Genomic DNA, 27,530 nt, shown 5'->3' on the forward strand with positions numbered 1-27,530 from the left:
TCAAAGTTAGAATTTGTCGAGTTTATTTAAGCAATTCAACGCTCTAATCTGCAGCATACCAACCTTACGGACATCTACATTCTCATATCACCAAACATCTTCAATACAAAACACATATTTAAATACAGTTTGGATGTTGCAATAATTTCCTAACTCAAAATCCCACAATGTCACTGAACTACATCACAGGAACACATTAAACCAGAAAGAAAAACACTTGAATGAGACAATTCTGAAGACAAGACATAAAGGTTTTGTTCCAAAATACAGGGTGGACGTTAAAGACATTACGGGTTTATGCTGACGTTAAGAGTCGTCACTGAATTGATGCAGATAAGAACTGAAATTTGAGGACAGAATTATCAGTAGAATGGATATTAGGTATTTAGGAATCAACTCCTTCATACATACACAGTGTACATTATACAAACTGTGCGTGGACACACACGCATCAGTCAACACCCAAGATGTTTTCCGACATGACAAACCATGACTGTGATGGGACTTACAGCGCTTCGCCGAATGGCAGCTTATGACAAAGCCTCTTAAAAATAGGGGCTGTCCTCTGTCAACAAAAGTAACATTTTTCAGAGAACAAAAGAGTCAAAAAGCGGGCCTGCTGATGCTGGTGAGAAAACACACCCAACAGCCTCCACTCGCCCATGCCAGGCAAAATACAGTAGTTTCATGCTTTAACCTTGGGTTAAAGCCTAAGCACAAACCAGACAGGGTTTGTAGATGACGCTGTGTTAAGTGTTGAAGCCCGCGGTGGTGACGGCGGCGGCGGTGGTGGTGGTGGTGGGGCTGCGGGTTCCTGCCTGCGTCAGTCCATCTCTGCCGGTCTTATGAGCTGATAAGGACGAGCCTTAATCATGTTTGCCCTTGCCTTTAGGCGTGCCTTCGTTCCAGGCCACATAAACAAACAAAGCTAAAACCACATGCACGGCCAGCACTGCCACGATGGCTGCATAGAAGTAGCTGTCGGAGCTCGACATCTTCATCGAACCTGGGAAAAGGAGGTGGAGGGTTAATGGACAAGCAGCTGCATCACAAAGTCCCGAGTGCAAAGGTGACTCGGTCATCTTTTATGTGAAGCTGAATTTATGACACCTTCAGTTTTCATTCACAAAGATATGGTGTGGCATGACAAGCAGTCCATCTAGCTGGGAATCGAACTGGGGAGTTACTGAAGCCGCCATTTGTGCCCTAACCACTCGGTTGTTGGGTTGCCCCAGAATTAAAACTTGTTTAGTGCTTTTTAGAAGAAAAAAAAAGAATTGCAGTGGCTGGTATTTATTATATTATACATATAATTTAATACTAATTATTGAGGGTAATATTGTTAATCAATGAGTCATGATTATAGAGAATTGTTGCAATTGTGACGAAGTACTCAACATTTTTTATTTCTGTAATTCACTGAATCTGCCACAAATAAAGCTTCTCACCCAGAGTATGTGGACATAGTGACTCAACTGAATATGAGCTGATTAGGGACACGTATTTGTCTTTTTAGAATTAAAGTTAATAATGAAAGTGACTGTTGAGCCGTCAGAGGATACAATTATGTGAACAATTACATGATTGTTCCATAATGTTGCACACCTTTAGATTTGTATTACAATCGCAGCATGACCGATAAACTGGCGATTATCAGTAAACAATAGTGCTCATGTCAGTATGGACACATACACTGGGCGGACACATTTTAAACGGTTTTTGTTGCATGTTATGCTTGTTTTAGAAATGGAACTAAGGAGAAATCACAGAAAATGAGCCCGAGACATGGTAATGACATGAAACGAAGCCAGAATGAAACTGTGGACATTATGGTTTAGGTCTTTTTATCACTAGGCCATGACAACACCACGTGCCTGCCAAAAATACATAAACGATCACGATGCATCATTTTGTTTTCAGCAATAGTCACGCGAACTGTTAAATGCAGTAAACCGAATTAACTCGAACACGCGTTACAACTTTTTACAGCTTGCTACAAAAAGAGAACTTGCACAGTTCTCATTTTCCATGACTAATCTGCAAGAAACGCCTGTCGGATAAAATAAAATCAAATCAAGTTTATTGCCATTTTGCTGTACATACAATAGTCATGCAGACAAGATGAAAGAGCCTTTCTTCAAGATTCAATCATTTAAAGCAATTTAAATAAATAAACAAGTGTTTGCATATCCGAATCAGCAGTTCAGCATTCTAACAGCTTGTGGAATGAAGCTGTTGATCATTCTGGAGGTTCTTCCCTTAATGCAGCGGAAACGTTTGCCTGATGGTAGCAGTTCAAACATGGAGACGGTGTGAGGAGTCCCTGAACATAGCTTACTCCAGTTTAAGAACTTCCTGGATGCAGTAGTATCCAAGTAGTATTTTTTTTCCCTTAACCCTACTAACAAGATACCGAGTTTACTGACATGCAGATTCAAGCAAGATTTAAATGCAAATTATTTTGGATGTCTTTGCCAGTTTAACGCCATTTTTCAGCTTTTTTCAGTGTTTTTTTTTCTTCTTCTTTATTTTCCCCTATCGTATCACACTGATCTTTTTAAGAATCCTTTATACATACATATAGCTACTTTAGATATAATTCTTGGACCACAGTTTGTTTTCAATCCATCATATTAAACACAATTCATCACATGCATTGATTATATAACCTTTTTGATGTCTTTTAAAAGTTGCTGTAATTTTCCAACTACTATAATAATAGGAAAATAACATCACCTATGTTCAAGGCCTGTTGTGTGGTCTTTTTGAAGAAGACAGCAGACGGTCTTACAGTTATTTCCAAAGCTGTATACATTATAGAAACTGTGTGTGTGTACTGGTGAGTTAAACAACAAATACAAACATACAGTGTGTGTCTTTAGTCTATTGTCTTCTTATATTCTTATATTGCTTTATGTGCTTCACCTTCACCATTTCTTATTTATTTAAGCATTTTTGGCTTTTCACTTCCTTTAATGTTGTTTAATGTTGTTTTCCTTACACTTCTCTTTGAATCTGTACAGCACTTTGTAACCCTGTTTTGAAAAGTGCTATATAAATAAAGTTTATTATTATTATTATTATTAGTCCTGTGATATTACTACCAGTTTACGTCTAAGTTAAGGTCTGTTCTGAATATTCTGTACAGGTTTAATCTGGCACTAAATTAAGACTTTAAGCTGGGTGCAGTGTGTGTATGAGTCCTTTATCTGAACTGGTGAGACTCAGTAAGCGCTAAAGGGCTGCAGACACAAATGAAGGAGAAATTAAAAAAAAAAAAAAACGTACCCTCAAAGATGTATGCCTTTGATGCAAAATACAGTCCGATGGGCAGCGTGACCATGAGGATGGTGAAGAACAGCAGTGTCTTGAGGGCTGACACCAGGGAGCTTTCATTTCTGCAGAGGAGCACAAGTTCATGAGGTTAAAACAAAACAGCGACGCTTCTGTTACAGAGCGACGAGACTCTAACATGCTGACTACTGATGTGGGGATGTCCCTTGGCAGTGGTTAACGCCGTTGTCCAGGAGTACGCCACATTAAAGACAACTCTTTTATATACTTCGGCACATGTTCCGCATCCAGCGGGTTTTCAGGTTCAGGCGTCACTGGATGCTAGGCTAATGTTAGCTAGCGGCACATTTAAACACCGTTTTCTCACCCTCTAAAATACGGCGGAGGTCCGGCCGAGGCGTCTGAAGCTGCTCTAACAGGTCCGTCCATTACTGGGCCGACGGGAGGAGAGAGAACGACTAAAATAAGAGAAATAAGCAGTTTATATCAGCGTTTATCCCCCCGTCTGTGTTGTTGTTTCTGCTGAAATCTCCTCTTCCGTGTTAGTCACGGGACCGTCACATGACGAGGTTCGGCGCCAGGAAGTCTCGCGATGCCAACATTTGTGACAGTTGTCCCTCGAGTTGTAGAAGACTTGGCCCATATCCTGCAGAGATAAATTGTTCTAGATGAGTTCTGACATTATTTCAGTAGCCCGAAGTATTGGACAGTTATCAACGTTGGAGAAATGTGTGTTGAAGTCAGTGTTTGGATTTTCCTGTCTTCTGTCGCTGAAGGATTTCACACAGGTTGTTTGTTCGTTTCACTCAAAATGACGTTTCTTTCGAATAATCGGGGTGCTGCATTCAATTTCAGAAGTAAAAGCCAGCAAATGTCAAATATTTTGAAAGAAACATTTGTTATGTAGTTGTAGTTCTGTTATATAAACTTATTTCCTGTTAGTAAACAGTGCTTTATATTTTTGAGCTTATGCAAAATTTTAATCTGAAAAGTAGCTGTGGTTTGCATTTAAATGATTTGTTTGTTTGTTTGTTTGTTTTTTAAAAAGTACCCAGACAGCAAAATCAAATTGAAACAACTTTGAAATGTCATCAGTCAGGAGCATTGAATTTATGTTGACGCCCGGTATTGAAACCAAGTTTAACGTGCTCGTTATGACTGATGTTGAATGAAACTCAGCTTTTCAACCTTAACTGACATTTAAACCAATTAAATATTTGAGCAATGGTCACAGATCAGTCAATTTTTTAAACTATCATCTAGAAGACAGTCCACATCCAAATTTTAGTTAAATTAATAAGATTGAAGCTTTCAAAATGTTTTCTTCAAGGCAAGTCTCATTAGTGTTCTACTTGAAACACATCTGAACATCCGAACAAATTTGAAATTAAGAAACAGAACATCCCTAGAATACTGTACTGTATATGAAGTGCTCCAACTTGTGAACGCATATTACAGACTAAATCATGTATTGGGTTGCAGGTATTAAAATGGTCGTATTTGCTCCAAATTTCCAGGCCGCATGTTTCATTATAAACAATAAAATAAACAAAACATGACACGACTTTAAAATACATTTGAAATATGACTGTAAAACAACAAAAACATAAACAAGCAACAACACTGTCTTTTTTTAAAGATCCCACATTCTGGTTCACACGTCCATATGGTGTTTCTCGATGACAGAAGAAACATCAGGAGCGATATAAGCAGTCAACAGCATGCCTGTGTATTTCCACCTTGAAACTGCAGCGTACCAATGACAAATATGCACATTATATAAAGACATCCATCCATCCATTATCTATACACCGCTTAATCCTCACTAAGGTCGTGAGGGGCTGGAGTCTATCCCAGCTGGCTTAGGACGAAGGCAGGGGACACCCTGGACAGGTAACCAGTCTATCACACTTAGAGACAGACAACCAAGCACACTCACATTCACACCAGTGGGAGGAAGCTGGAGAACCCAGTGAGAACCCACGCTGCACGGGAGAACATGCAAACTCCACACAGAAAGATCCCAGGTGTCCTCACCAGGATGCGAACCGGCGACCTTCTAGCTGCAAGGCAACAGTGCTAACCACTGATCGACCTTCCAGCCCCACAATTGAGACAGCATTGATTAAATAACAGCATTTAAATTGAACATTTCAAATTAAACCATATGATAGCGTTGATTTAATGACATCAACATTTAAACTAATAAAAGCTTCTCCAACATTGACTTTTAACCTTATTTAAAAATCAACCTTTGTGACCATAAAGCAAAGTTAAATTAATAACTGTTTCTTTCAGGGCACCACAATATTTGCATCTGAAATTTATAAAGCAACAGGAAAGGGAAACATTCAGCCACCACTAAACTTCAGTTAAGTTCAGCGCTAACGTCGACAAGCAGAACAGGTTCAAGGTAAAAATTTGTACTTAACGCTCACTTTAGCTTAATTTATATAAGAAATGCTTGTTAATATCATTTCAAATCATGTTGCTTCCTTCTTTTGTCTTTTGTCAATCTGTCGGTTTCTTTGTTTGTGTTAATTAGCAAAACATAAAGTCTGTGATTTAAGAAGTTTTAATTTAATATAACTTCATTTATGTGGGTATTTTACAGAAATATGTTGCTGCCACACCAGAAAAAGAAAAATGCATCATTCTTGCAAGATACAAAATATCTTCATGTTATTACGATACATTGACCATGTTGTGACTTTACATTTTACTTTTTACATCAATAGATCATTTTCTTATATGCTTATATTGTTTTATTGTGAAACTCATGTTTAAATGAGGTTTGCAGAGAATGAATAAACTGATGAATTTGGCTCATTAGCATGATTTGATTAAGTTCTGCATCCTGCTGGGGTGTGGACACAGTGAGATTGTGCTGCTATTAAAAACGAGGGATGAAGTCTTCAGCTGATCAAGAAGAAACGATGCTACATCCAGAAGGTAGGACTCATTCTTTCTCTGGACAGTCTTAAGTCCATCTTTTGTGTTCACAGACTCATCAATAACAGCAGAATCGCACCATGTTTCTACCAATGCATGAGGTAGAAATGAATCATATTGTGTGCATGAGCCACATTGTTCCATTGGTCTGTTCTTCGTGCACCGTTTCCTCATCCAGTTTTATGTAAGAAAAACCTTTGTTCTTAAGTTATTAATTTTATAACAAGATAAATAGTATATTTTTATGACAAGAAAATGACATTAAAATATTTTGCAATTATATGAAAAACATCTTTGAACAATAAACCTGATTCTGAGCCGCTTTTGTTTTCCTGGCATGACAGTGATGCTGTTGTACTTTTTGTAAACATGGTCATAATAAAAGTCAATTAGATTATTTCCTCACATGCAAGATTTACTATATTTATAACCGTAATTGAATTAATAAAAGCATTTTTGATGAGACTCAGTGGAAAAGCTCCCCCACGATTCTAAAATAAAACCGTGAAAGAAACCTCACAACTTTTTCTATTTTCCCCTGTACAAATTATATATACAACGCAATACAAATACGACACCACTACACGCTGTAAAAACCAAGCATTCGAAGACGTAAAGATTAAATATAAATGCAGCACATTCATTTTAAATGCCCCGCACACCTACACAGAGGTTTTCATTTCTGACTGATCAGACCTCTGCTCACGTCATGGAGGAGATGGAAACGCATGTTAAAGACTTGCAGGCGTTTACATCATCGAGACGACTGAATCATGACAGAGTCGATCATGTGAGGATTAAAATGCTGCGAGCTGAAAATATAACACCAAATGCATTTAATTTGGGGTTTCATTGAATGTAGTCTTTGGCTTGTGCGAGGCATTCGTATTTGTTTGTGTCAAATATTATAGCTTTCAAAAAAGGTTCCTATTTGTAAATATGAAACGGTTGGTGAAATTTGAAGGTATGACAGCCCTTATATGACAGGAAACATGAAGAACTGCAAGAAATGATGTCGCCTAATGCTTCCGGAAAGTTAAAGCTAAAGTTTCTTTGGAGTTGAATCAGGAACTAAATACTTTAGTACACATATGTCAAACTCAAGGCCTGCGGGCCAAATCCGGCCTGTCATGTCATTTTATGTGGCCTGTGAGAGATGTGTGTTTCCGAATCTAAAAAATAATAGGATTTAGTTGATATAATGTAATGCAATATAATGTTATTTTATAATAACACAGCAATGTGCCTACACAGGGCCGCAGACTGGCACCAAAATGTTCTCATATGTGAACATTTATAAGTGTGTGCCAGCTGAAGTTTCACGTGGTCGCATTGTGCGAGTGAACGATGGTCATCAGGCTGATCCGGTTCCTTCAGTCGGCACAGGTAGCTGCTGCTCCAGTTATTGTGGTAGCATCTACCGGAGCAGCATGTGAGGCATTTAGGGAACATCGGTAAAATGTACCATCAACTCATGTTGGGAAAGTGATTAGCCTGTGTCCAGCTATTGACTGATATCAGAAGAGGATTGGTGACAAAATAAATATATTTTCAGGTTAAAACATTTTACAAATATCAAGTCTTGTATCACTGAAAATCATTGCAACATAACTAAGTAATGCATAAACAGCTATTCATCAGCTGCATGGTGCATTAATAGCTGTGGCAGTGCAGAACCAAAACAAGGGGGTGGGCGACCAAATCATTAGCTGGTGCAACCAACAAAGAAAGTTGGTAGCACCAGTGCTACCATTGGAAAAGTTAGTCTGGAGCCCTGCTACATGGGTTTTGCTTTTAGATAAAGGCATGCACAATAGGAGTCGTTACATTTATACAGTCTTACGATTACAACCGGCCCTTTGAGGGTAAACATAATGCTCATGTGGCCCAGGATGAAAATGAGTTTGACACCCCTGCTTGAGTAGAATCTATTCTACTCATATTTCTAACATCACACCCATTCAGATGTTAATTAGTTGTTAAAAATTTAACCCACAGAAAAACACAAACGTGCACAAATACGCTGACAACACTGTCTTTTCCTTTTATTATTCAGAGGTCATTTATTGCATTCTTTAAAAAGCTGTCCTTTGTGGATAAAAGAACAGAAGATCTGCGTCTCCAGTGACCATAGGTGCTCCGTCCACATGTACAGTTCGTGCACGCTACATTCCTGAATAATGCAACACTGCGGACTATTTCTTGTTTAACTGCAGTGTAACAGAGAGCCATTTAGTCCATTTCGTGCCAAGCGTATACATTTAGTGTCGGTGCACTGGCTGCGTTTCTGGTGAGAGTCTCGCTGGCTGAGTCTCGAGGAGTGGCACTTTCTGCTCCAGTTGGCTTTTCTTCTCACTGGTGTCCACGCTCAGCAGGTTCCCCGAGACATATTTCATTTGAAAGGACTCTCAGAAGGGACCAGCCAGAACCGCTGGGAACAATCCAGTGATGTGTGTTCAAAATAATCATTTTGCTTTCTGTTGCAATTTCACTCCCAAGTAGTTTTCGCAGAAAAAGAAACACCCAAGACTTCACAGACACGGAGGACCGTCGCAAGTGAATCGTATTATTTCTTAAAAATCTGTTGCTGAATGACAATTTTTAAAAATGATTTTCTGCCTTTTTTGTTTCGTTAGATGTGGCACTTTGGAGACAGATGGGAGGCACCAGGGGCAGGCAGAGGTTTACCAGTTACCATCCTCTGTGTTTATATGTAGACCTGTGAAGCCAGATGCTTTTTTTTACCCCTCAGTCATCAGGCCCTGTAGTGGAGAGTGGCAAGAAAGAGTTGACCTGTAAGTGAAGGATGCAGGAGGAATTTGCACACTGGTGAGCAGCAAAGAAAATGGGAATGAGATGTGAGCACTTAGGGTGTGGAGTCGTTTTGTTCTCCATGTTGGAGATTGCGTTATAAAAAATAGAGTCATTTGGTAATTGTTTACTCCCATTGTATCTACTGTAGCTACTGTTTAGTATAGTTACAGATTATGCACCGGTCACATGTCCATTTGTAAATATACACCATGCCATATATTCATGTAAATACCACAGTATTGTATATATATCTGCACTTTATACTCTGCACTATTGCACTTCTGGTGAGATGCAAACTGCATTTCGTTGCCTTGTCCATGTGTAATGACAATAAAGTTTAATCTAATCTAATCTTAAATTCTACCTATATGTGCATATTTGGTTGATTATACATGATGAATATACCATTCATATATGCATAGGTTTTGTTCTCTTTGTCATAGAATCAGTCAGCCAACAGCAATCATCCTCAGTGTTCAGCCATTCAATAAAACTGTCGGTTGGATTCATTCATCTCAGGTGTTCTTTGTTTCTAACGGTGTTTATCTTCACCTTGAATCTGCAGCGAACCTCATTCCTCAAAACCACATTCAGACACGCATCATTCTTTCTATTATAGTTCTGTCCCCGTTTTCAGTCACAAACACGTTCATCATATCAGGGATCTGGATGTTTTTGCAAACACGTGTAATCAGATGTTAAAAGAATGCAAGCATTACATAGTGTTTAATAGTCTGTTTTTGGTTGTTTCTGAGTGTGCCAGGTGTTGTTTTAGTGTAAATGAGACATTTAGTGTTGGAGTAAGTGATCAGATCATTTACTCATGTAGAGATTGTAATACTAGAATTGTTGTGAAGTAAAAGCCATGCATTGAAAAAGTGGAATGACTATTGTTGTTGTTTTTTTTTTTTTAAATAAAATTGCATTTATTGTAATAATTCACAGTTTTATAAAATCATTGAAATTCGATTGTGTTTACATGTGATTGCAATTTGTTTATTTTTTCTGTCCTCTTGTTCTAAAGTTGCGAAACCCTCTTATCATCTGTGGGATCAATTTGACCCAATTCAATGTTTAACATCTGTAGATCAGTCATTGACGTAATTTTTCAGTTTTATTTAAAGGGCTATTTACACATAAACTTCCATCCATTATCTATACACCGCTTCATCCTCACTCAGGTCGCGGGCGGGCTGGAGTCTATCCCAGCTGACTCAGGGTGAAGGTAGGGGACACCCTGGACAGGTCACCAGTCTATCACAGGGCTACACTTAGAGACAGACAACCAAGCACACTCACAATTACACCTATGGACAATTTAGAATCACCAGTTAACCTCAGCATGTTTTTGGGCCTTGTGGGAGGAAGCTGGAGAACCCACGCTGCACAGGGAGAACATGCAAACTCCACACAGAAAGATCCCGGGTGTCCTCACCAGGATACAAACCGGTGACCTTCTTGCTGCGAGGCAACGGTGCTAACCACTGCCCCACCTTGCCACATGAACTTGAGTAACAATTTTAATTCTGATATTTTCTGGAGGTTTAAATTGCTGGAGGTCAAACTGAAGCTAAGGATGAAAGATGTCAGTAAATTTGAAGGTAATAGGAGGGTTACAAGCAAACTATACTTTAAAGCAAGTACTTTTGCACGAAATGGCTTATATTAAAAAATTATTTTATTCATTATTTCTATTCATTTGGGTAGTTTTGTTCAAGTGATTCCCAACCTATGGACTGAGTCACCTCCAAAGGACCACAAGGTAAATCTGTCGGGCCATGAGACGATTAGCGAGACACAAAAGAACGGAACAAAACATCTTGGATTTTTATCTAATCTTTCTCATTTAAATTTTTTTGTTCTTTGGGCTTTGATGGAAAGTCCCTCTTTCGTGCAACCGGAGACGACGCTGACGTCAGAAACATCGAAGGGCCCAACTTGACTCACAAAAGATGAGATGTCACAGGACAATCATTAGAGCTAGGAATAATTATAAAATAAACAACGAACTTTCTTCATAAACAGGACATCCGTAATTATTTCGTACCAAAATTGCATCCTACCAATATACTGGAATTTTATTTTCTCTGGAAACAGATGCAGAACTAAAAATTAATAAGATGGGTTATTGCTGCGAGCTTTGGGAATAGACCACAAACCACAGAAGACGGAAACAGCGCAGTCACTAGACACACATGTTCGCCTTGTTATGATGGGATTATGAATTCTAATAAAACAACCGGTTCTAAAATAGAAGCTGTTGCAAACGTTGGGTTCTCGATGGAATTGTCGTGTGTAGATTCGGTCAAGAGGGTCTTTCATTAGCAAGTTCAATATGAAGTTGTCCTTCCTCGTGGATCCTGATCTCTGACCTTGTGGAAGATTTTCTCATGGCTTCGCTGTGTCTGCACCCCGTCCGGCCTTTTGCATCGTACATGTCGCCGACGGTCAGACGTGAGGCGCTCCGCAGCCCACACCTGTTGTTTTTGACCCAGCGACTGTCCTTCAGAAAATATTCAAAGTATCATAACAGGAAAGTGCCTGCTGCAAATGAAGTTTCCATTTGAAACGAGAGCGAGAATTAAAACGCTTCAGAAATAGTCCGCGCTATTCATAGCTTCATCATTTGCTGCATGTGCAAGTCTGCCAGGGGTGAAGACTTTTAGTAGCTTTCGTTCATGTCAGCAAGTATTCAGCTCTTAGTGGGGCACAGTGGTGGAAAGTAGGCAAGTACATTCACCAGATCTCTGAGGGGCTTGCATTTTATTTCAGTGCTGTCCTTTTTAAATGTTCACTCCACAAATATTATACTCTTTACCTCACAACAGAAAAGAAAAGCAGAGGTCCCCAATTTTTTGGCTTGAAACCACCTACAAAAAAAAGAAAAGCAACAAACAGAAAGGTGCCTCTTTTATTATGTCTGTGAGGTTGTTTCACTCAAGGTGCAACATTTTCACAACAAATGCAAAATTCAAATACAAATTCAGTGTAAAAGAGAGGCCAGAGTTATATTTATGGGTTAGGACAGTCTCTTCTGGAGGGGGTTGAACTCTTATGCAGTTTGCGAATCACTGAACTGTGAAACTGTCAGTAAAGTACCTTAGACCAGCTCCACCGCACCCAGCTGTAAATTTATTCCCTGAAGACATCATTCCAACAGTGATATCAATTTATTATTGTCGTATTTTTCCTGCAGAACAAGTCCTCGTGAATAAGGTTCTTAAAGTATATTTAGCGTATACTTCCTGCAGGGCAGCTTGCAGTGGAGTATTTTTGTTGTGCTGAACTTCTCCTAAGTTTATCTTCCATGGAAGATACTGTCAACAAACAGGAAGCATGGGAACATTTAGTCAAGTAGAAATAATTGAACATTAAGGGATTATTTTGCAATCCCCTCTGGTGTATATGATTCAGTTTGTAAATAAAGCCAAATAACCGCCATCATTCCCATTTCTTGCTGTCTTCCTATAGGACTCACGACACCTAAAACCTCCTGGTAGTACTGTGACCCACAGCCTAACGGGACATGTAGGAACACATTATATGCATGAGAACACAGGCAGCGCTAAACTCAATGCACAAATCCATTACGAGACTTGCTATTGTAGCAGCAGGCCCACAGTGAGACCCCACTGCTGTAAAATGCAATGATGTGAGAGGGCTGTAGAAATTCCTCTGTGCAGAGAGAGAGAGAGAGAAAGAGAGAGAGGGGGAACGTCTGGCTTCATCCAACGGGCGAAAACCCATCATGTCATGCTAGCGTTTGGCCATATAATGCCTCATTGCTCATCTATTTTGTGTTAACCACATTTGCGGCGGAGTTCTGCTGCCGTGGAAATAATCTTTATCTCCCGCAAATGATTTGTGTCCGCGAGGCCTCTCGTGCACGCGTGGGGGGGAAAGAAAATAAGCAAGTAAACACACGGCCGTGGAGGGAGGAGAGCGTCATCACCGCAAACAAATTCAAGTTTGCTCCACTTGGTCAAGGTCTGGGAATGAATTCTCAGTGACATCGAGTGTGGCGCAGAGCGATGCAGCTCTCGGAGATATTTACAGAAAAGTATGACAAGAATACCTGCGCAATGTGTATATGTGAAAAAATTGAACAAATATTACATTTTGACTTATCTCAATATGACAACACATAGGGATTTATGGTGCGACTTGGCTTTAAGCTTACCTGAGACACATAGCAGCAGTCAAAGAAAATGACAGAGCTGGTGTTAGAGAGAAACCATAGAGCTGTAGGTCTCTGCTTATAGAGGCCATGTGAGTCACAGCGAGACAGAACCACACACACACACATGAAACAGGCAAAATAAAGACGTGAGTTATGATGGATCTTATAGCAGAGGGCAGCCCGCGTTGATCATGCTGTCCTTGAACATTACTGTAAGGAAACTGTCTTCACAAGCTATTGCCCTTCATATTAAATCACAGGCAAAATGACAGACAGCAGGACGGATCATTTCAGCCAGTCAGTGGATCGTGCTTTCGATGCATCTGCACTCTAATATCAGCTATAGCCACAGTCTCTTCTATCCATATGTACAAAACACTATATAGAAGAATGATCCAAGATGGCAGCTCCCATCTAAATGAGGTTTATGTCAGAGTGGACAAACTTACAGATGTGAGAAGAAATAGTTTGACATCCTTGTTGAGATATCTTTATGCTATGTAACTTGTCTTTTTTTTTTTTTTTTTTGCTATTTTGGTCTCATCAAATGAGAAATAGCTGGTAAATTAGACATATTTTTTTCTTACATTTGGACAGAGCTATGCTAGCTTGTTCCAAATTCTATGCTAAGCTAAGCTAAGCTAAGCTAAGCTAAGTATTTCCAGAATTATAAACAGACAGATCAGCTTTCTTCTCATCTGTCAACAAGAAAGCATACATCTGTGCATCTCAACAAACTAGAATATCGCAAAAAAAAAAAAAATTCTATCAGTTTTTTTTAAGAAAGTGAAAATTAATTGTATTCTAGACTCAATTACGCGCAAAATAAAATGTTTCGAGTGCACCTTTTTGAATAAATATCACTTTTTCACAATATTTGAATTTGTTGAGTCGCACTAGTGTATATGTAGGAGATGGAAAGGTGGTGCAGGTAAAATAAAGCAGGAAAAGAAGGAGAATGATGAGCGGAAGGTGAGGCGAGAAGGAAGAAGGATGACCCAGCCATTCGTCTGTGACTCTTCGGTGTGGTGGAGTCGACGCTGTCATTTTCCCTCGAGCCACTTTAGCCACTCATCTGAGGCTGACCTTGCACTGGCATGTGGACTGCTTCTTCCTTCCACATCACAGACATTGATTTGTAAGACGCAGAACCAAACAGTTGTGTGCCATTTTGCTGCTCTGCAACTTGACAGCATTTCTGGCACTGTTAGACAGCTTGAGTCGCTGCATGCTGAGCCGAACTCCCTCATGGATTCGGATTTCTATTTCTTGCATCTGTGATCACCCACTAATGGTTTAATTTAGTCAGACATCAGGCAAACCTATCCGAGCCGAGCAACAGCAAAGCGCAGCAGAATACAAGAGTCAGACAGTGGCTCCGGAGGTAAACGTGAAAGATGCCGAAGAATATATACAAATCCTGGGTTACACAATGCACATTCTCTTTAATATTCTAGTAACAGTGCATCATATCAAGAATGTGTCACATTGACATCTCGGAGCCTCCCTGTGAGGTGAACTGCTCATAGTTTGTTTGCTGGGTGGAAGTTATGCTGGGAGGCTGTCAGAGCTCATCTCTGCCTGGGTGACATGGGCTCAGGCACACTTGCACTATCACGAAATTACATCTCTGGCTCCTGATGCGTATCATGTCCCCTGGGCATTTAATAAACAAGAAAGCTGGCTTTGTTTATCAGCTGTTCATCCCCTTTCCTCCGATTCCTAAATCATTCAGGGTCTGAAAGGGGGCGCCTGGGGCTTTGGACTTTTTAGTCCGACCAACATATGTATGCACAAGAGATGCAACAAGTAAAAGACAGTTTTGTGAGGAGGACTGACTAACATCTGTGAGAGAACTCAATTATATGACAAACAAGGCATGCATTTTGCCAATAAAACACGAAGCCCATTGTGATGGTTCTTTTTCCTTAAGTAAAATCGGAGCAAAAGCTTCCACTGTCTTCCCTGTGTTATTTTGTGAGAGCATCCTTGCTCAGGAGACAAGCCCAAGGGTGAAACGGCCTCATGGTGAATTAATAAGCCCACATTCCCAGAGAAAAACGAGCCTGAGACATTCATACGCACCGAGGATGAAACGTGAGATTCAAACTTCACTGTAGCTTTGACTGAAGCTAACATGTGCTTCCAAATTGGCAGCTGTCCCAGTTTTAATACTCTCAGTCACTAAAATCCAACTAATAGCATTAAGTCCTTGGTAATTGATCCAAGCATTGAATGAAAGAGCTTAAGTTTAAATCTATAATTCGATTAGGGTTGCATTGAAGGGAAACAAAAAAGCCTCAAGCTTTTCCATCATTAATGCAGCATTTAAGATTGCAAAGACACAGTGGCAGTAGAAAATACATTTACTTTATTTTCACTATGATGCTGACGTACGGAGAATTGATCCGTGCAAACAGGCAGTGAGTCATTCTTGTGCTCATGTTGCACACATGCTTGGACGTGGCCTTAAAAGTTAGGTCTTCCACCAAAAACACAGGCTACACAGTGTGTTTGGACGATCCGCACAGAAAGCAATTCTTCACAGCTGACTACCATCAAAGATCTACATGGTAACTGGTTTTTTTTCTGGGGCCTTTTTTCTCTGTGTGTTAACGAGTTACTTGGCCTGTCTTTGAACGGAGTACAGAGGGGCAGTCACAGTGGAACACAATGTGCTAGAGATACATTTTTCTCTCAATCTGAGGGAACAGCGTCTGATAGGCTGATGGCATCAGTGTTCTCTCAGAACATGAACGTGTCTTTGCAACGGGGCCGTCAGGAAATTTTCACTACACAGTTACTGTGGCCAAAAGAGTTGATGATAATGACATTACATATGATTATATTTATAGAAGATTTGAAAACAATAATTCTGTCAAATTCCTCTTTAACTTTGTTTTATTGTGTGTTTTGTCTCTTTTTGGCAAATGGAGGAGGTGGAGAGAAATCCTGTAACCCTACACTGTACGTTGTTGCTGTGTTTGTGAGCCGACCAAATAGCTACCTGTGCGAGATTACTTACAATGTTATCATATGTGTATTATTAACATAAAATCAATATTTCAGTTTCTTAAATATTATAGTTATCGTCAATACTGGTATATCGCAAACACCCCTACTTTACAACATGAAAACGATACACATCTTGAGAAAGGCACCGGGTGAATCATGGCACACATCCACTCGCCCAGTAAAGCATTACAGAGATTCACACGTCTATCTCTGCTACATTATTGTTCGTCACGGCCGGCGAAGGCTTGCTCTTCAGTCCCTCCGTTGCGCACCTGGAGGTTTCCATGAGGAGCAAACGCGGGATGCAAAGAGCGAGGAGTATCGTCTTGTACTCTTTGCGGAAGTTTTGGTTTAGCAGTCCATATATGATGGCGTTGAGGCAGCTGTTGAAGTACGCCATGAAGTAGCTCGTGACAAAGAGCCACTCGGGTATGTTGGGCGCGACTTTCACTGGGTTTATAGCTACGGCCAGGCCAATGAGGTTCAGCGGAGCCCAGCACACCGCAAACAGCACAAACACCATAAACATAGTCAGGAAATTCCTCACGTCGCTCGGTTTCAGTTTCGTCCGTTGCTCCGGTTTCACCCGATGTTTCACTTGTATCACTAGCACCCATATCCTCATGTAGCAGTAGGACACCACCAGCAAAGGGATCAGGAAGTGGATGATCACCACCGAGATGGTGTAGTACGAGCTGACGGTCTGGGCGAAGGTGCAGGAGTAGATGCGAGGATCGTACTGCAGCGAGCCCACGAAGAAGTTGGGCACTGTGGCGAGGGCGGTGAGCAGCCAGGTGAGGCCCAGGTAGCAGCAGGTGTTCCTCAGGCTGTAGAGTCGGTCGTAGTGGAGGCTGTGGCAGATGTAGCAGTAGCGGTTGATGGCGATGGCCGTGATGTTGAAAATGGAGCCGATGACGCTGAGGCCCATGATGAAGCCGCTGGCCTGGCAGTGCAGGTCGCCCATGGTCCAGTCATTGTGGAAGATGGCGGTCAGGACCAGAGGGTACGGGTACAGAGCCACCACTAGATCCGCCACAGATAAGCTCACCACGAAGATGTTGCCTGAAGAAAAAGCAGAGGTTAAGCGACAAACATTACCCAAGCTGACGTATAGCTGAAGTACACAAGAATCAATTTTTACTTCCCACTTGTGGTTAAATTTGCTAAGATAAATTGGAGGTATGGTGGCTCATTTGGCTTCCTGAAGAAAAAGCAAACGCTACAATAACAGACAAATAGACCCAAACTGATGGATAATTACAGTACACAAGACTCCGTTTTTATTTGCCTGATCCTGATAAAATAATAAACTGGAGGCATAGTGCCCTCTGTGGCTCAATTTCATTTGGCTTCCCAAAGGAAAAGCAGAAGTTATGGTAATGGGCAAGACGTGATCCAAACTGTGGTTTAATCAAACTAAACAGGACTCCCGATCTTTATAACTTAGTCCTAGAATAAACTGGATGTATGGTGCCGACTGTGGCTCATCTTTACCGGGCTTCCTGAAGAAAAAGCAGAAGTTTGGGTCATGGGCAAAACGAGATCCAAACTGACGTATAATCCATATGAACTGCTTCCTAACTTCCTTATCCTGATGAATTTTCTTAGAATAATTTGGAGGAATGGCGCCCTCTGTGGCTGATTTTGAGTTGCCTTCCTGAGGCAGATAGCAGAGGTCACAGTAACAGACAAATGCGACCCAGTCTGGTATGTAATTGCAATACAGGGGACTCCTTTTTTACTTCCTGCTTGTGGTTAAATTTTCCAAAATAAACTGGAGTTATGGTACTTTCTGTGGCTCATCTTCAGCACGTTTCCAGAGGTAAAAGCAGAAATTACAGTACCTGACAAAATGCAAACCAAACTGTGTATAACTACAGTAAACAGGACTTTTTTTAAACTTCCAAATCCTGATAAAAATGGAGGTGTGGTGCCCTCTGTGGCTCATTTTAGTTAGGCTTCTATCATGTACCTTCCACTGCACTGATCTGAATCCAGGTAAATGCTTTATTGTCTGTTTCTATTGACTAACCTATTCAGCCGTCATCGTGCCACAACTCTATGGAAGCTAACGGTTGGCTCTTCAGTGGACTAATTAGATTCCGGTGGAAACATTTTAACAATTATTAAACAAATTACCATGAAATTTAGAAATTCCCTTTGGAGCCACCAACATTTTCACAATTACAGTTTTTAGTGGAATATCTCAAAAGTTATTGGAAGAATTATCATGATACAATGATTTATAATAACTGATGATCTTTTCACTTTTCATCGAGTGCCATCATCCTGTCAAAATGCAATAACCTTTGCCAAGGAGTCTCTTCATGTTTTCAATTATTTGTCCGTCAGGAGGATTACGCAAAAGCTATGAAACTGATTATCATGGAATTTGGCAGAGAGGCAGAGCTTCTGCGAAAGAAGAATCCAGTAAAATTTGATGTGGATTTGACCTGATCTAGATAAATATCCAGCTATTTATTGAGAGTTTGGTTGCAGATTCACAAATCACACAAGATTGGATTATTGACCTTGGTGGCGGTCTACCCTCTCCTCTCCAAGTGTCCTTTTAGTTCGTCCAGTGTTTTATTTTATGTCCAGATATCTGAAGAAACTAAGAACATTCCCATCAGCCTCATCTGTAAGTTATGTTAAGTGCTAATTAGCAAATGTTAGCAAGAATTTATTTCCCCACATAAAACTCACTCAAAGAGGCAACAGTTTAATGGTAAGACTGTGAGTTTTTTGGCAAGTCCACCCCAATAAAATGTTTATATTACGCCGTTCCTGTTTTAAAACTTCTTCACCCCAGGGAACAGACGATCAGACACTTAGAACACTGAAGTCTAAGCAAATAAAAACCAGAACACGGGTGATTTTAGAGTCTGATTACATCCAAACAAGTTCCTCCCTCTCCTCTTGAGATCAGAGCTGATGTTGGTGTGACACTGGATCTCCTCAGACGACATGAATTATAGAAAATGACGTCTGATATTGTTACAGCGCAGCTGCTCTGGGTGGGGAAGAATAAAACAACAAATCGAATTGTAGTGTGTCAGATAAGAACATAGATAAAAAGAGGATACAGAGGAGCCACAACGCAACTAAATTGGTGTTTTCCAAGATAGGCCTTAGCTTCCCGTAAGTTTTGATTCAATGTTGTGCAATAAAGAGTGTATTCTGTGGATTTGTTACAAATCTTAGGTAAGACTGAGCTTTAAATTACAATTTCGCCTGAATAAGCAACGTTTACTGCCAATAAATACAGTTTACTCAATGTTTAAGCGCTAAAAAAAAAACTGTACAATAAGTGGACAAGGCAGTGGAAAGCATCAAGGTGATTGAAGCTACATAATTTGAACAATATATAAAATATGTTTGCATACTGCTTATCATGACCATTCCCTTATAGTTCAGTTTCTCATGCACCCTTACATCACTGGTTAAAACATAAATGTGTGTTTTCTGTAAATAATCTGCACCACATTACATATAATGTGGCTCATTTGAACAACATTTAGTGTCAGACGTTGGGGTGATTCAGGGGTTGATATAACATAAACCACCTCCTGAAGTTGAAATGTGGAGGCGCGAGGCTTTAGCTCACTCAGACAACAGCTGAAACAACAGCGTTGATTGGCAGATATGATGGGAGAGGATTTAAAACACATGTTGGCCATCAATCCTTAGCATTCAGAGCCTGTTATAATCCCCGCACCCCAGGGACAACACAGCTACAGTATGTTGATTAGCAACCAGTCTCATTTGAACGTACGCACCTGAACTACATTTAGTCAGCGTGGCGATAAAGAGGAGACAATAACAACACGGAAACATTGCTGTAAGCGTTGCTGTATTCCTGACTTCTTTTTAATTCCACAAGAAAATCTGACTTGATTTTCCCATTTATTCATGGACCTGGGTATCCAGAGACAGTCAATTTCCAAGTTACTAAAACGGCACGACGAGCCATCTCTCAAGCCTGCTGAGATAAAAATAAAAGCATTTGTTCTTCATCCTCGAGTCAGCTCAGTGGGCAAATCTGTCAGATTGTATTTGTGACGCTCCCAGTACTCGCTGTGTGCATTTGTCATTGTGCAGAGGTTTGATTCCTCGCTGACATCATGCGGCTCAGTGTTATCGTGAGCGCTGGCTGGACGGGGCAAGCTCCAGCCTTACAGCTCTCTCTGGCTGAACCCTCTGCCTCGCTTATCGTCAGGAGAATGAGGTAAGTGCTAAAACCCAGCTGAGAGGATTGCTGTGAAGCGGCCAGATGACTCTCTTTGTTTTGCTGGCGTTCATTATTAAAACATCGGACGAACCATTACCTCCCCCTTGTTTAATTAACCAACATAGCCTCGGCCTCCTCACGCCCAAAGCCCTCAAACGATTATTGTTTCAGTGCGACACAGCTGACCAGCAAAGATATTTTCACACCTGCATGCGAGCATCGAGTCGCTGACACATTTGGGAGCTATAATTATCGAGTGTGAGTTGAAGAGAGCTTAACCTGATTGCTGATTGGTCGCAGGCCGTCAGGGACAGCTGACATGCAGCCTTTAACTTCTCTGTCACCCCTGGCTGTGCAATTATCCGAGTTTACAGTACGCACGCACAAAACTGTCAGCCGAGTGAAACCTTGCATCAAATGAACTGATTCTCGCTTTAAAGTGTCTCCCTTAGCGACCACCCAGTGAATTCCCCCAGCGTGTCTCTTCCCCCCTTTTGTGTGTCACTTTTTTATTTTCTATTTTTTTTGGTGAATGAAACATAAATTAAAACAGCACATCACACAGCCATTCAACTCTGTGGGGGTGAAACAGGATATTTGACACCAGAATCATCCGGCGCGCACCAGTTTTTCCAGCATATTTCAAACTACATCAGGCAGAAACTTTCTCACACTCGCCCTTCCATAATATAAACCTGTGTTAAAATAGGCTATGTGTACAATGCGGGCATATTTATGTCACATTGCTTCATTCCGGCTGAATAGCTCTGAACAGTCAAAAAAAAAACACCGAACAATGTGGGGAATAAAAAGGGAGTTATGCCGGAGCACGAATAAGTACATAATGAAGAAGCGAGTGAATGAGATAAACAAACCAAAAGGCAAAACAAAAGGCTGCCGGCCGAGTCGGTTTTCAATCTCACGACTTCCATGGCTGTGTGCGCACGAGAATCTCAAGGGCTTATGTTTCTCTGTCAAACCCACCGTCTGCATCCCATCACTCTCACCGCTCATACTGGAAACGTGATATACTACGCTTTGATTCACCCGGCTGTATTTATAGCTGCACCTCTGAAGGAAAGATGAATTCATGAAAACGTGTGGGAGGGCTGGCATCGCTTGAATCCAGCTGAATGTCAGCAGCGGTATTATTACAAGTGCATGTCCCGAAATTAGATTACATTCGACTTAGTCAGTCAAGTTATCATAAATAAGCAAGAATAACCTTTCGGCAAGGGCATTAGCGCTGATGAATTAGTAGTGACGACTTCATGAACTCGTGTTCAAGGGGCCAGAGAATTTTTTCTCAGAAGTTTATCATTAAACTGACATGAGCTGCCTTTTGGTGATGCGGCCTGCTACGAGCCCGGCCAAAAACATCATCGTCATCATCAAAGGCCATCTACGAATCAGACGACCGCCCCACCACCACCACCACCACCACCTCCGCTATGTCTGAGAAAACAAGACTCACTGGCCCTTGAGAGAAATTGGACCATCAGGACACAAGCAGCGTCTGGTGCGTTTCATTCATCAAGCGCAATCCCTGGAAACGTAGGAGGAGGATGATGATGATGACATATGCTAATTTTACCAAAGAGCCTCCTCCACTAGAAGCAGAGATTGGATGTAATTTGAACACGAGATCACATTTCCAGGTGGGTCAGCTCATCGGAATAACATCCATCCTCCCCAAGACAACCGACTGCCGTCTACGATTTTGTTTGTCAGGGAGAGAAGACATGTTTAATGTGGTGTGCTAAGTGATATTCCCCGTGGATCTGTGCTGTCAATTTAAATTGACTTCTGGTTTGACTCACTAAATACACTGACTCAATTAACCCCCTCCTCCTCCTCCCGACGCTCTGGACGTCCCAGTTTCCTGTTTTTTTGGTCTTATTCATCGCTGTGGAGTGACGGGGGGGGAAAATGATGCCTGATTTAACAAAATTCGTGTCCAGTCCTCAACTTTACACTCAGATTCTTACATGGTGGCGCAAAAACACACACACATGCGCACATTCATTCTTTCCTCCATCTGCTCCCCTTTATCCCTTCCTTTCTCTTTCCATCTCTCTCTCTCTCTCTCTCTCCCTCATGAGTGCATTTTGTCGGTGTATTTTTAGTTTGGTTAACCCCACTGGGGAAAACTCTAGTGTTAACACCCCACTGGCAGTCCTATAGTGCCATGCTCTACACTTTGAGGATTCGCTGGATAGATCCTATTACATCCGCACACTTGAAAGAACCTTTAACCCTGAGAAAAATGGAACACACGTACCCATCCTCCCCCCCCTCAAAATAAATGTATTGGGATGTATAATTTCACTCGGAAGATGTACCAGCAAAAATGTTCATGCATATGCGTGTGGGTGGGTTTTTGGTTTTTTTGTTTTTTTTGGGAAGAGGGGGTTAAGTGATGGATAGTGGAGGGATATATGGACAGAGCGTGCAAAGCGAGTGTGTTGGAGTGAAGCAGAGCGTAAAGGTCCTGCTGCTGCCGTGTGTGTGAGGAAGCAAACCAGCAGTCTGAATAATGTGTAATGGAGAGAGGAGATGGGATGTTTCCAGCAGTCACAGTCCACAGAAATGGATGGTTTTTACCTGCTGTAAATCACAAGTTACACCTTCTGTAGGGCCCAGAGAACGCTGCCGTATTACAGCGCGCCCACCGGCCCGTCACAAACACAGACATCTACTGCGGATTGTCACGGCAGACGCATCGTCTACGGCTGTTTTCCAGCTCTCCTGTTGGAAACCTTACAATTAAACATTCATACAAAGTGAGCACAAACCTATAAATAGCTTGTTAAGAACAGAGAGGAGATTGTTGATAGGCTAACAGTAGCAACAATTTCAGTCACTTAAGGACACGCTTGCAAAAAAAAAAAAAAAAGATAGCGGGACTGTCTGGAAGCTTCAGCAGAAGTTTCAGGTTTCTACACGCTAACCAACACTGCGGAGGATTCTCGTATGACTGGACCTGCCAGTCACTTCAATTAGAGTAGAACAACAGTGACACGAGGTCTGCAATCAGTGCAATCTCCACCGTCCACCAGTGTGAGACGGACTTGTGAACAGGCCATTTACTCCTGGTCCAGTTGTTTGAGATCAGTCATCTGCGTCATTTTTTTGTTTTCTTTTTGCAAACCAGATCAAATTATTCTCCGGGCTTCCAAACTTCTTGCCAAACTGCTTTTGGCGGCCGCACACGGAAACACAATGGACGTGTTATGTAATGTATTTGAAATTGTAATTAAAAGCTCATTATTCCGAAACGCTCGCTGACCTAATCCTGCTGCCTCGTTCGCATGTTCTCATTAGCATTATGTTGTGATCGCTGGGTTCAGTCTTTTGTCTGAGCGGGATGCTTTTCCTGACTTCATGTTTAACGGTGGAGCTGTTGGTTTCGAATTGTTCGGCGGGACCTTTAAGTTCAAAGCGGCGCGATATCAAACGTGGGGTTCTTGACGAACTCTTTGCAGCCTCTGAGGCTTTCCGGAAAGCACATCCGACTTCTTCCCTTTTTAGCAAAACGAAATCATGAGATTTGGTCATGTAATTAAAGCAAAATGTGCTTCTATGTTTGTTGCGATGATGACTGCCTCTTATCTCATAAACCCTGCGGCGCTTCAGATTATATTTATTGCTTCAGACTATCCTGTGACCGGATCCTCAATTCTTTGCTTTTCCTTTTTTTTGTCTCTGCTAAAGTTTGTTTTGTTAGACAGCACTGGCTTGAGGCTGTCCTATTATCTGTTTTTTGTGGACAGAAATTAACTCCAACACAATAACTTGCAACAATAGATATGACTAATAATAGCATTTCTATAGGGAGTGTTTTAAAAGTGGGGTGGGCTTCGTGCTTAGAGCTGCACAAGAGCTTTATCTGACTTGCTAACATTTGCTAGCCTGTAAAAGCTATTGGACATATGCTTCAGCAGAAAAGCATCGAGGTGCACTGAATTAACCCCTTCCACCCCGGAGCTCCCTGCACTGGGACCAAGCTGCGTCTGTTATTTAAAAAAATGCACCATTTTTTTCAAAGGTTGCGAAACACATTATGCTCCACGACAAGGCCACCTGGTACTGCCGCGGCTAAAACGGACGCAGCATTTGTCGCGCTTCGTTTCCGTTGGAGTTGCTTTTGAGGGTTTTTTTTTGGAACCGGTTCAGCAACACCAATGTGTACTGGCTCACTTGGTTTAAGGCTGTTTCCTGTCCTCTTATTTGCAGTTTTTTTATTCGCGGGGAAATAAACATGTCAATTTCATTTATTTCTTGCTGGAGCTTTTCAGATCACTCTCTGGTCTGATGATGGAGACACAGACGCTCATTGTATCTGCAAAATTCTGTTCCGTGTCTCCGATCCACAAAGCCAAAGTTGTTCGTGTTGCCTGAAAGTTTAACAGCTGGTATTGAAAATGTTGGGGGAATTTTTTTATTTTTTTTTTTAAATCACCCAAGGCTTAAGGTCAGCAGCAGTTTGTTGCTTGTCAGTCCTTGCGTTTCATAAATTAAGTTTTTAATTCTTTGAAAAGTTACACAGCCTTGCATTAATAAATGGAAATAATTTGCACAATTACAACTTGTGAAGGACATTTTATGAGATTACATGTCGTTTGTGAGGATACGCTTAACCACTGTTATCTAGAAAATTAGGAGTATTTCTCAAAAAGCCGCTTTACAAGCTACTAATAAATCATGATGAGGAAATAGATAGAGAAGAAATGAAGAAGAAATAGAGACAGAAGACTATTAGACCAACCTTTCTTTGGCTAAAAGCCCCTCCCACTTTTCCATCCTCATCGCCTAAATGATTTCTCATTTGATCCTTCAATTTTTGACAAACAGACTTTAGGAAGCAATGTACAGACATACTAATTTCAAATTGCTTACATGCAACTTTGGATTGTTGGGTCCTCTGTTTAAATCTGAAAGGTCTTTACCTTTCCCTAGTTAAGCGCTATGGGATGGCACATGTTGTAAACTGCGCTATACAAACAAAATTGAATTGAATTGCTTCTATGTTATACACATATAGCTGCTGTTTTATATTTCTTATCTGATTCCTGTCTCATGTTGTATCCTTGATATATAAATGCACCATCTAAGGTTGCCCCAGGTGCAGTTTGGTCACGCTCTCACAACGACAATAAAGTTCTTGAATTTTCAGGAGCTCAGCGGTCGCGGGAAGCTGCAGGCCAAAAAACATAAAGACCAAAATTGAATGATGATGCTCTATTTGCCAAGGAAAGAAGAAATTACAAGAGGGTGGCCCATAATAAATATCTTCTTCACCTTTACTCTGTCAGAACATTTCAATGGTGCAAAATATGAGGCTGAAACAGCACCTGTGCACAGAAGCTACACAACAGTGTGTCTCACCTTGGCTGCTCACGGGACACTACAGGTCATGATATAAGGAGGGATGTGATTTATCTGGGACGGAGAAAACCAAGGATAAAGCCAGATGGAGGGGAGGGGGTGTTATTATTTATGAAGAGATGTGAAGGTAGATAAGCAAGGCTGTGGAGACTCCATCACACTGGGACTGGAGGCTCGCTTCAGTTGGCGGCCTGACTTCCACACGGGCTGCACGTTATATTACATAATTTTAGTTATGAATGAAGAGGGGGGGTCCCATATGATGGAGGTCACGGGAGTTTTCCCTTTGGTTTTCAAGAATCTGTTTGGGCATTTAAATTTTTTTTTTTGCAATAATCCTCCATCAAATAAAAGAACAACTCCAGCAGCTCGTTTCTGAGTGCGTCTTTGTTCCTGGCACGTTTCACACACTTGCACCAACATCTCCCATCATTTCATTCACACCTAGAAAATCAGTCCTCTCCTTTTTTATGTCTCACCTGCATTCCTGAGCTTCTTGTTCCTGTACACGGACAGGATGACGAGGACGTTACCCAGGATGTCTACCACGATGGTGAAGATCAGCACGCTGGCCAGCGCAGTGGACACTCCAGCGGAGGACGCGTTCAGCCCCGGGTCGCTCTCGTTGCGCAAACAGTTCGAAGCGTTCGCATCCTTCACCTCGAAATCCATGTCCCCTCAGGATGCAGCGGCCATGATGGCAATACTCCAGTGTTTAGTTAAGAGAGAGACACAGACAGAGAAAGAAGAAGAAGAAAAAGTAAAGAGCGAAAATTTTAAAAGGACTTTCCTGGAGGGAGTCTTGAACTTCTTGTGGCACGATAACGCGCTCCTCCGCCTCTGGAGCAGTAGGAGGACGCGAGCCACGACATGGTAGTTAGAGCAGCAGAGTATTTGGGACGATCTGAGGGGAGCAATTTGATTTCTGAGGGGGTAAAAACAGGCAAAGCTCGTAGTTCACCGCCGTCCTCCTCATCAGTCACCGAGGCTCCCGCTGCGCGCTGCTCCATTCTGACAGGAGAGCTCGTCCAGGAGGCATGTGAGCGCTCTCCTGTGCGTAATGGAAATGCGAGGATGCGAGGCACATGCACGGGGCAACGGGGAGTCTCGTGTTGCCTTTGAGAGCATTGATAAAGACGGTGTTTTGTTGTTGTCTTTTTTTTTTCCCCACGTCTTCTTCTTCTTTGCTCAGGTCTGTCTGCAGGCGAACCGATTGACGCGCTTGTTAAAGATGTGACAGATTTATTGCGAGCTGTTTCCAGACTATAAATAACCACCGTGGCGCCATCGTTAGACAACAACTCGACTGATCCGAGTGGAGTTCGTGGAGAAATCGTGCCAAGGCTAGTGTTGCTTATTTTAACTGTGAGGTATATGTGCAGCCGTGGACAAGTTGCTTTAGTCTTTCCCAACTGATCCTCATCAATAAGAGAGTCTCTCATGCGCATGGAAATGGCGCCTTCATGCGTCCAAGCTGACGGTGAAAAACATACAGAAAATTTACATATTTTATTTTAAAAATGGAGAAAAAATGCACATATTTACACCTTTTATGACTAAAAAGTTAATCTAGTTTCATATTAGCTTTTATGTTTCTCAGTTACATGTGTGCTGAGCTCCCAATCACAAAAAAATCCTACAATTCTTTAATATTTA

General features: G+C 41.4%; 2 protein-coding genes across 3 annotated transcripts; both read right to left on the reverse strand.

The window, feature by feature from the left end:
- Positions 1 to 19,878, reverse strand: vma21 (vacuolar ATPase assembly factor VMA21). 2 transcript variants are annotated; one of them, XM_008281326.1, is made up of 5 exons: positions 19,872 to 19,878; positions 15,164 to 15,167; positions 3,662 to 3,744; positions 3,289 to 3,398; positions 1 to 1,006 (listed from the first exon to the last, which is right to left on the reverse strand). In XM_008281326.1, exons 3-5 carry the CDS (start codon positions 3,721 to 3,723, stop codon positions 867 to 869), a joined length of 312 nt encoding a protein of 103 aa, XP_008279548.1. In that variant the 5' UTR covers positions 3,724 to 3,744; positions 15,164 to 15,167; positions 19,872 to 19,878; the 3' UTR covers positions 1 to 866. The 2 variants fall into 2 exon arrangements, with proteins under 2 accessions (XP_008279548.1, XP_008279547.1); XM_008281325.1 differs by lacking the exons at positions 15,164 to 15,167; positions 19,872 to 19,878 and having other exon boundaries at positions 3,662 to 3,835.
- mtnr1c (melatonin receptor 1C) lies at positions 15,598 to 26,546 on the reverse strand. The gene is made up of 2 exons (XM_008281324.1): positions 26,354 to 26,546; positions 15,598 to 17,317 (listed from the first exon to the last, which is right to left on the reverse strand). The coding sequence occupies exons 1-2, from the start codon at positions 26,544 to 26,546 to the stop codon at positions 16,452 to 16,454; spliced, it is 1,059 nt and encodes a 352-aa protein (XP_008279546.1). The 3' UTR covers positions 15,598 to 16,451.
- Positions 26,547 to 27,530: the final 984 nt, after the last annotated feature.

The sequence above is a fragment of the Stegastes partitus genome, unplaced genomic scaffold (assembly GCF_000690725.1).
Source record: "Stegastes partitus isolate 25-593 unplaced genomic scaffold, Stegastes_partitus-1.0.2 Scaffold230, whole genome shotgun sequence".
Taxonomy (NCBI): Eukaryota; Metazoa; Chordata; class Actinopteri; family Pomacentridae; genus Stegastes; species Stegastes partitus.

Coding starts and splice junctions, on each gene's coding strand:
- mtnr1c (XM_008281324.1), bottom strand. CDS start 26,546: ATGGATTTCGAGGTGAAGGATGCGAACGCTTCGAACTGTTTGCGCAAC. Junction 17,318..26,353: donor CAAGAAGCTCAGGAATGCAG/GTGAGACATAAA, acceptor CTTTTTCTTCAG/GCAACATCTTCGTGGTGAGC.
- vma21 (XM_008281326.1), bottom strand. CDS start 3,723: ATGGACGGACCTGTTAGAGCAGCTTCAGACGCCTCGGCCGGACCTCCG. Junction 3,399..3,661: donor CCTCCGCCGTATTTTAGAGG/GTGAGAAAACGG, acceptor GCTCCTCTGCAG/AAATGAAAGCTCCCTGGTGT. Junction 1,007..3,288: donor AAAGGCATACATCTTTGAGG/GTACGTTTTTTT, acceptor TCCTTTTCCCAG/GTTCGATGAAGATGTCGAGC.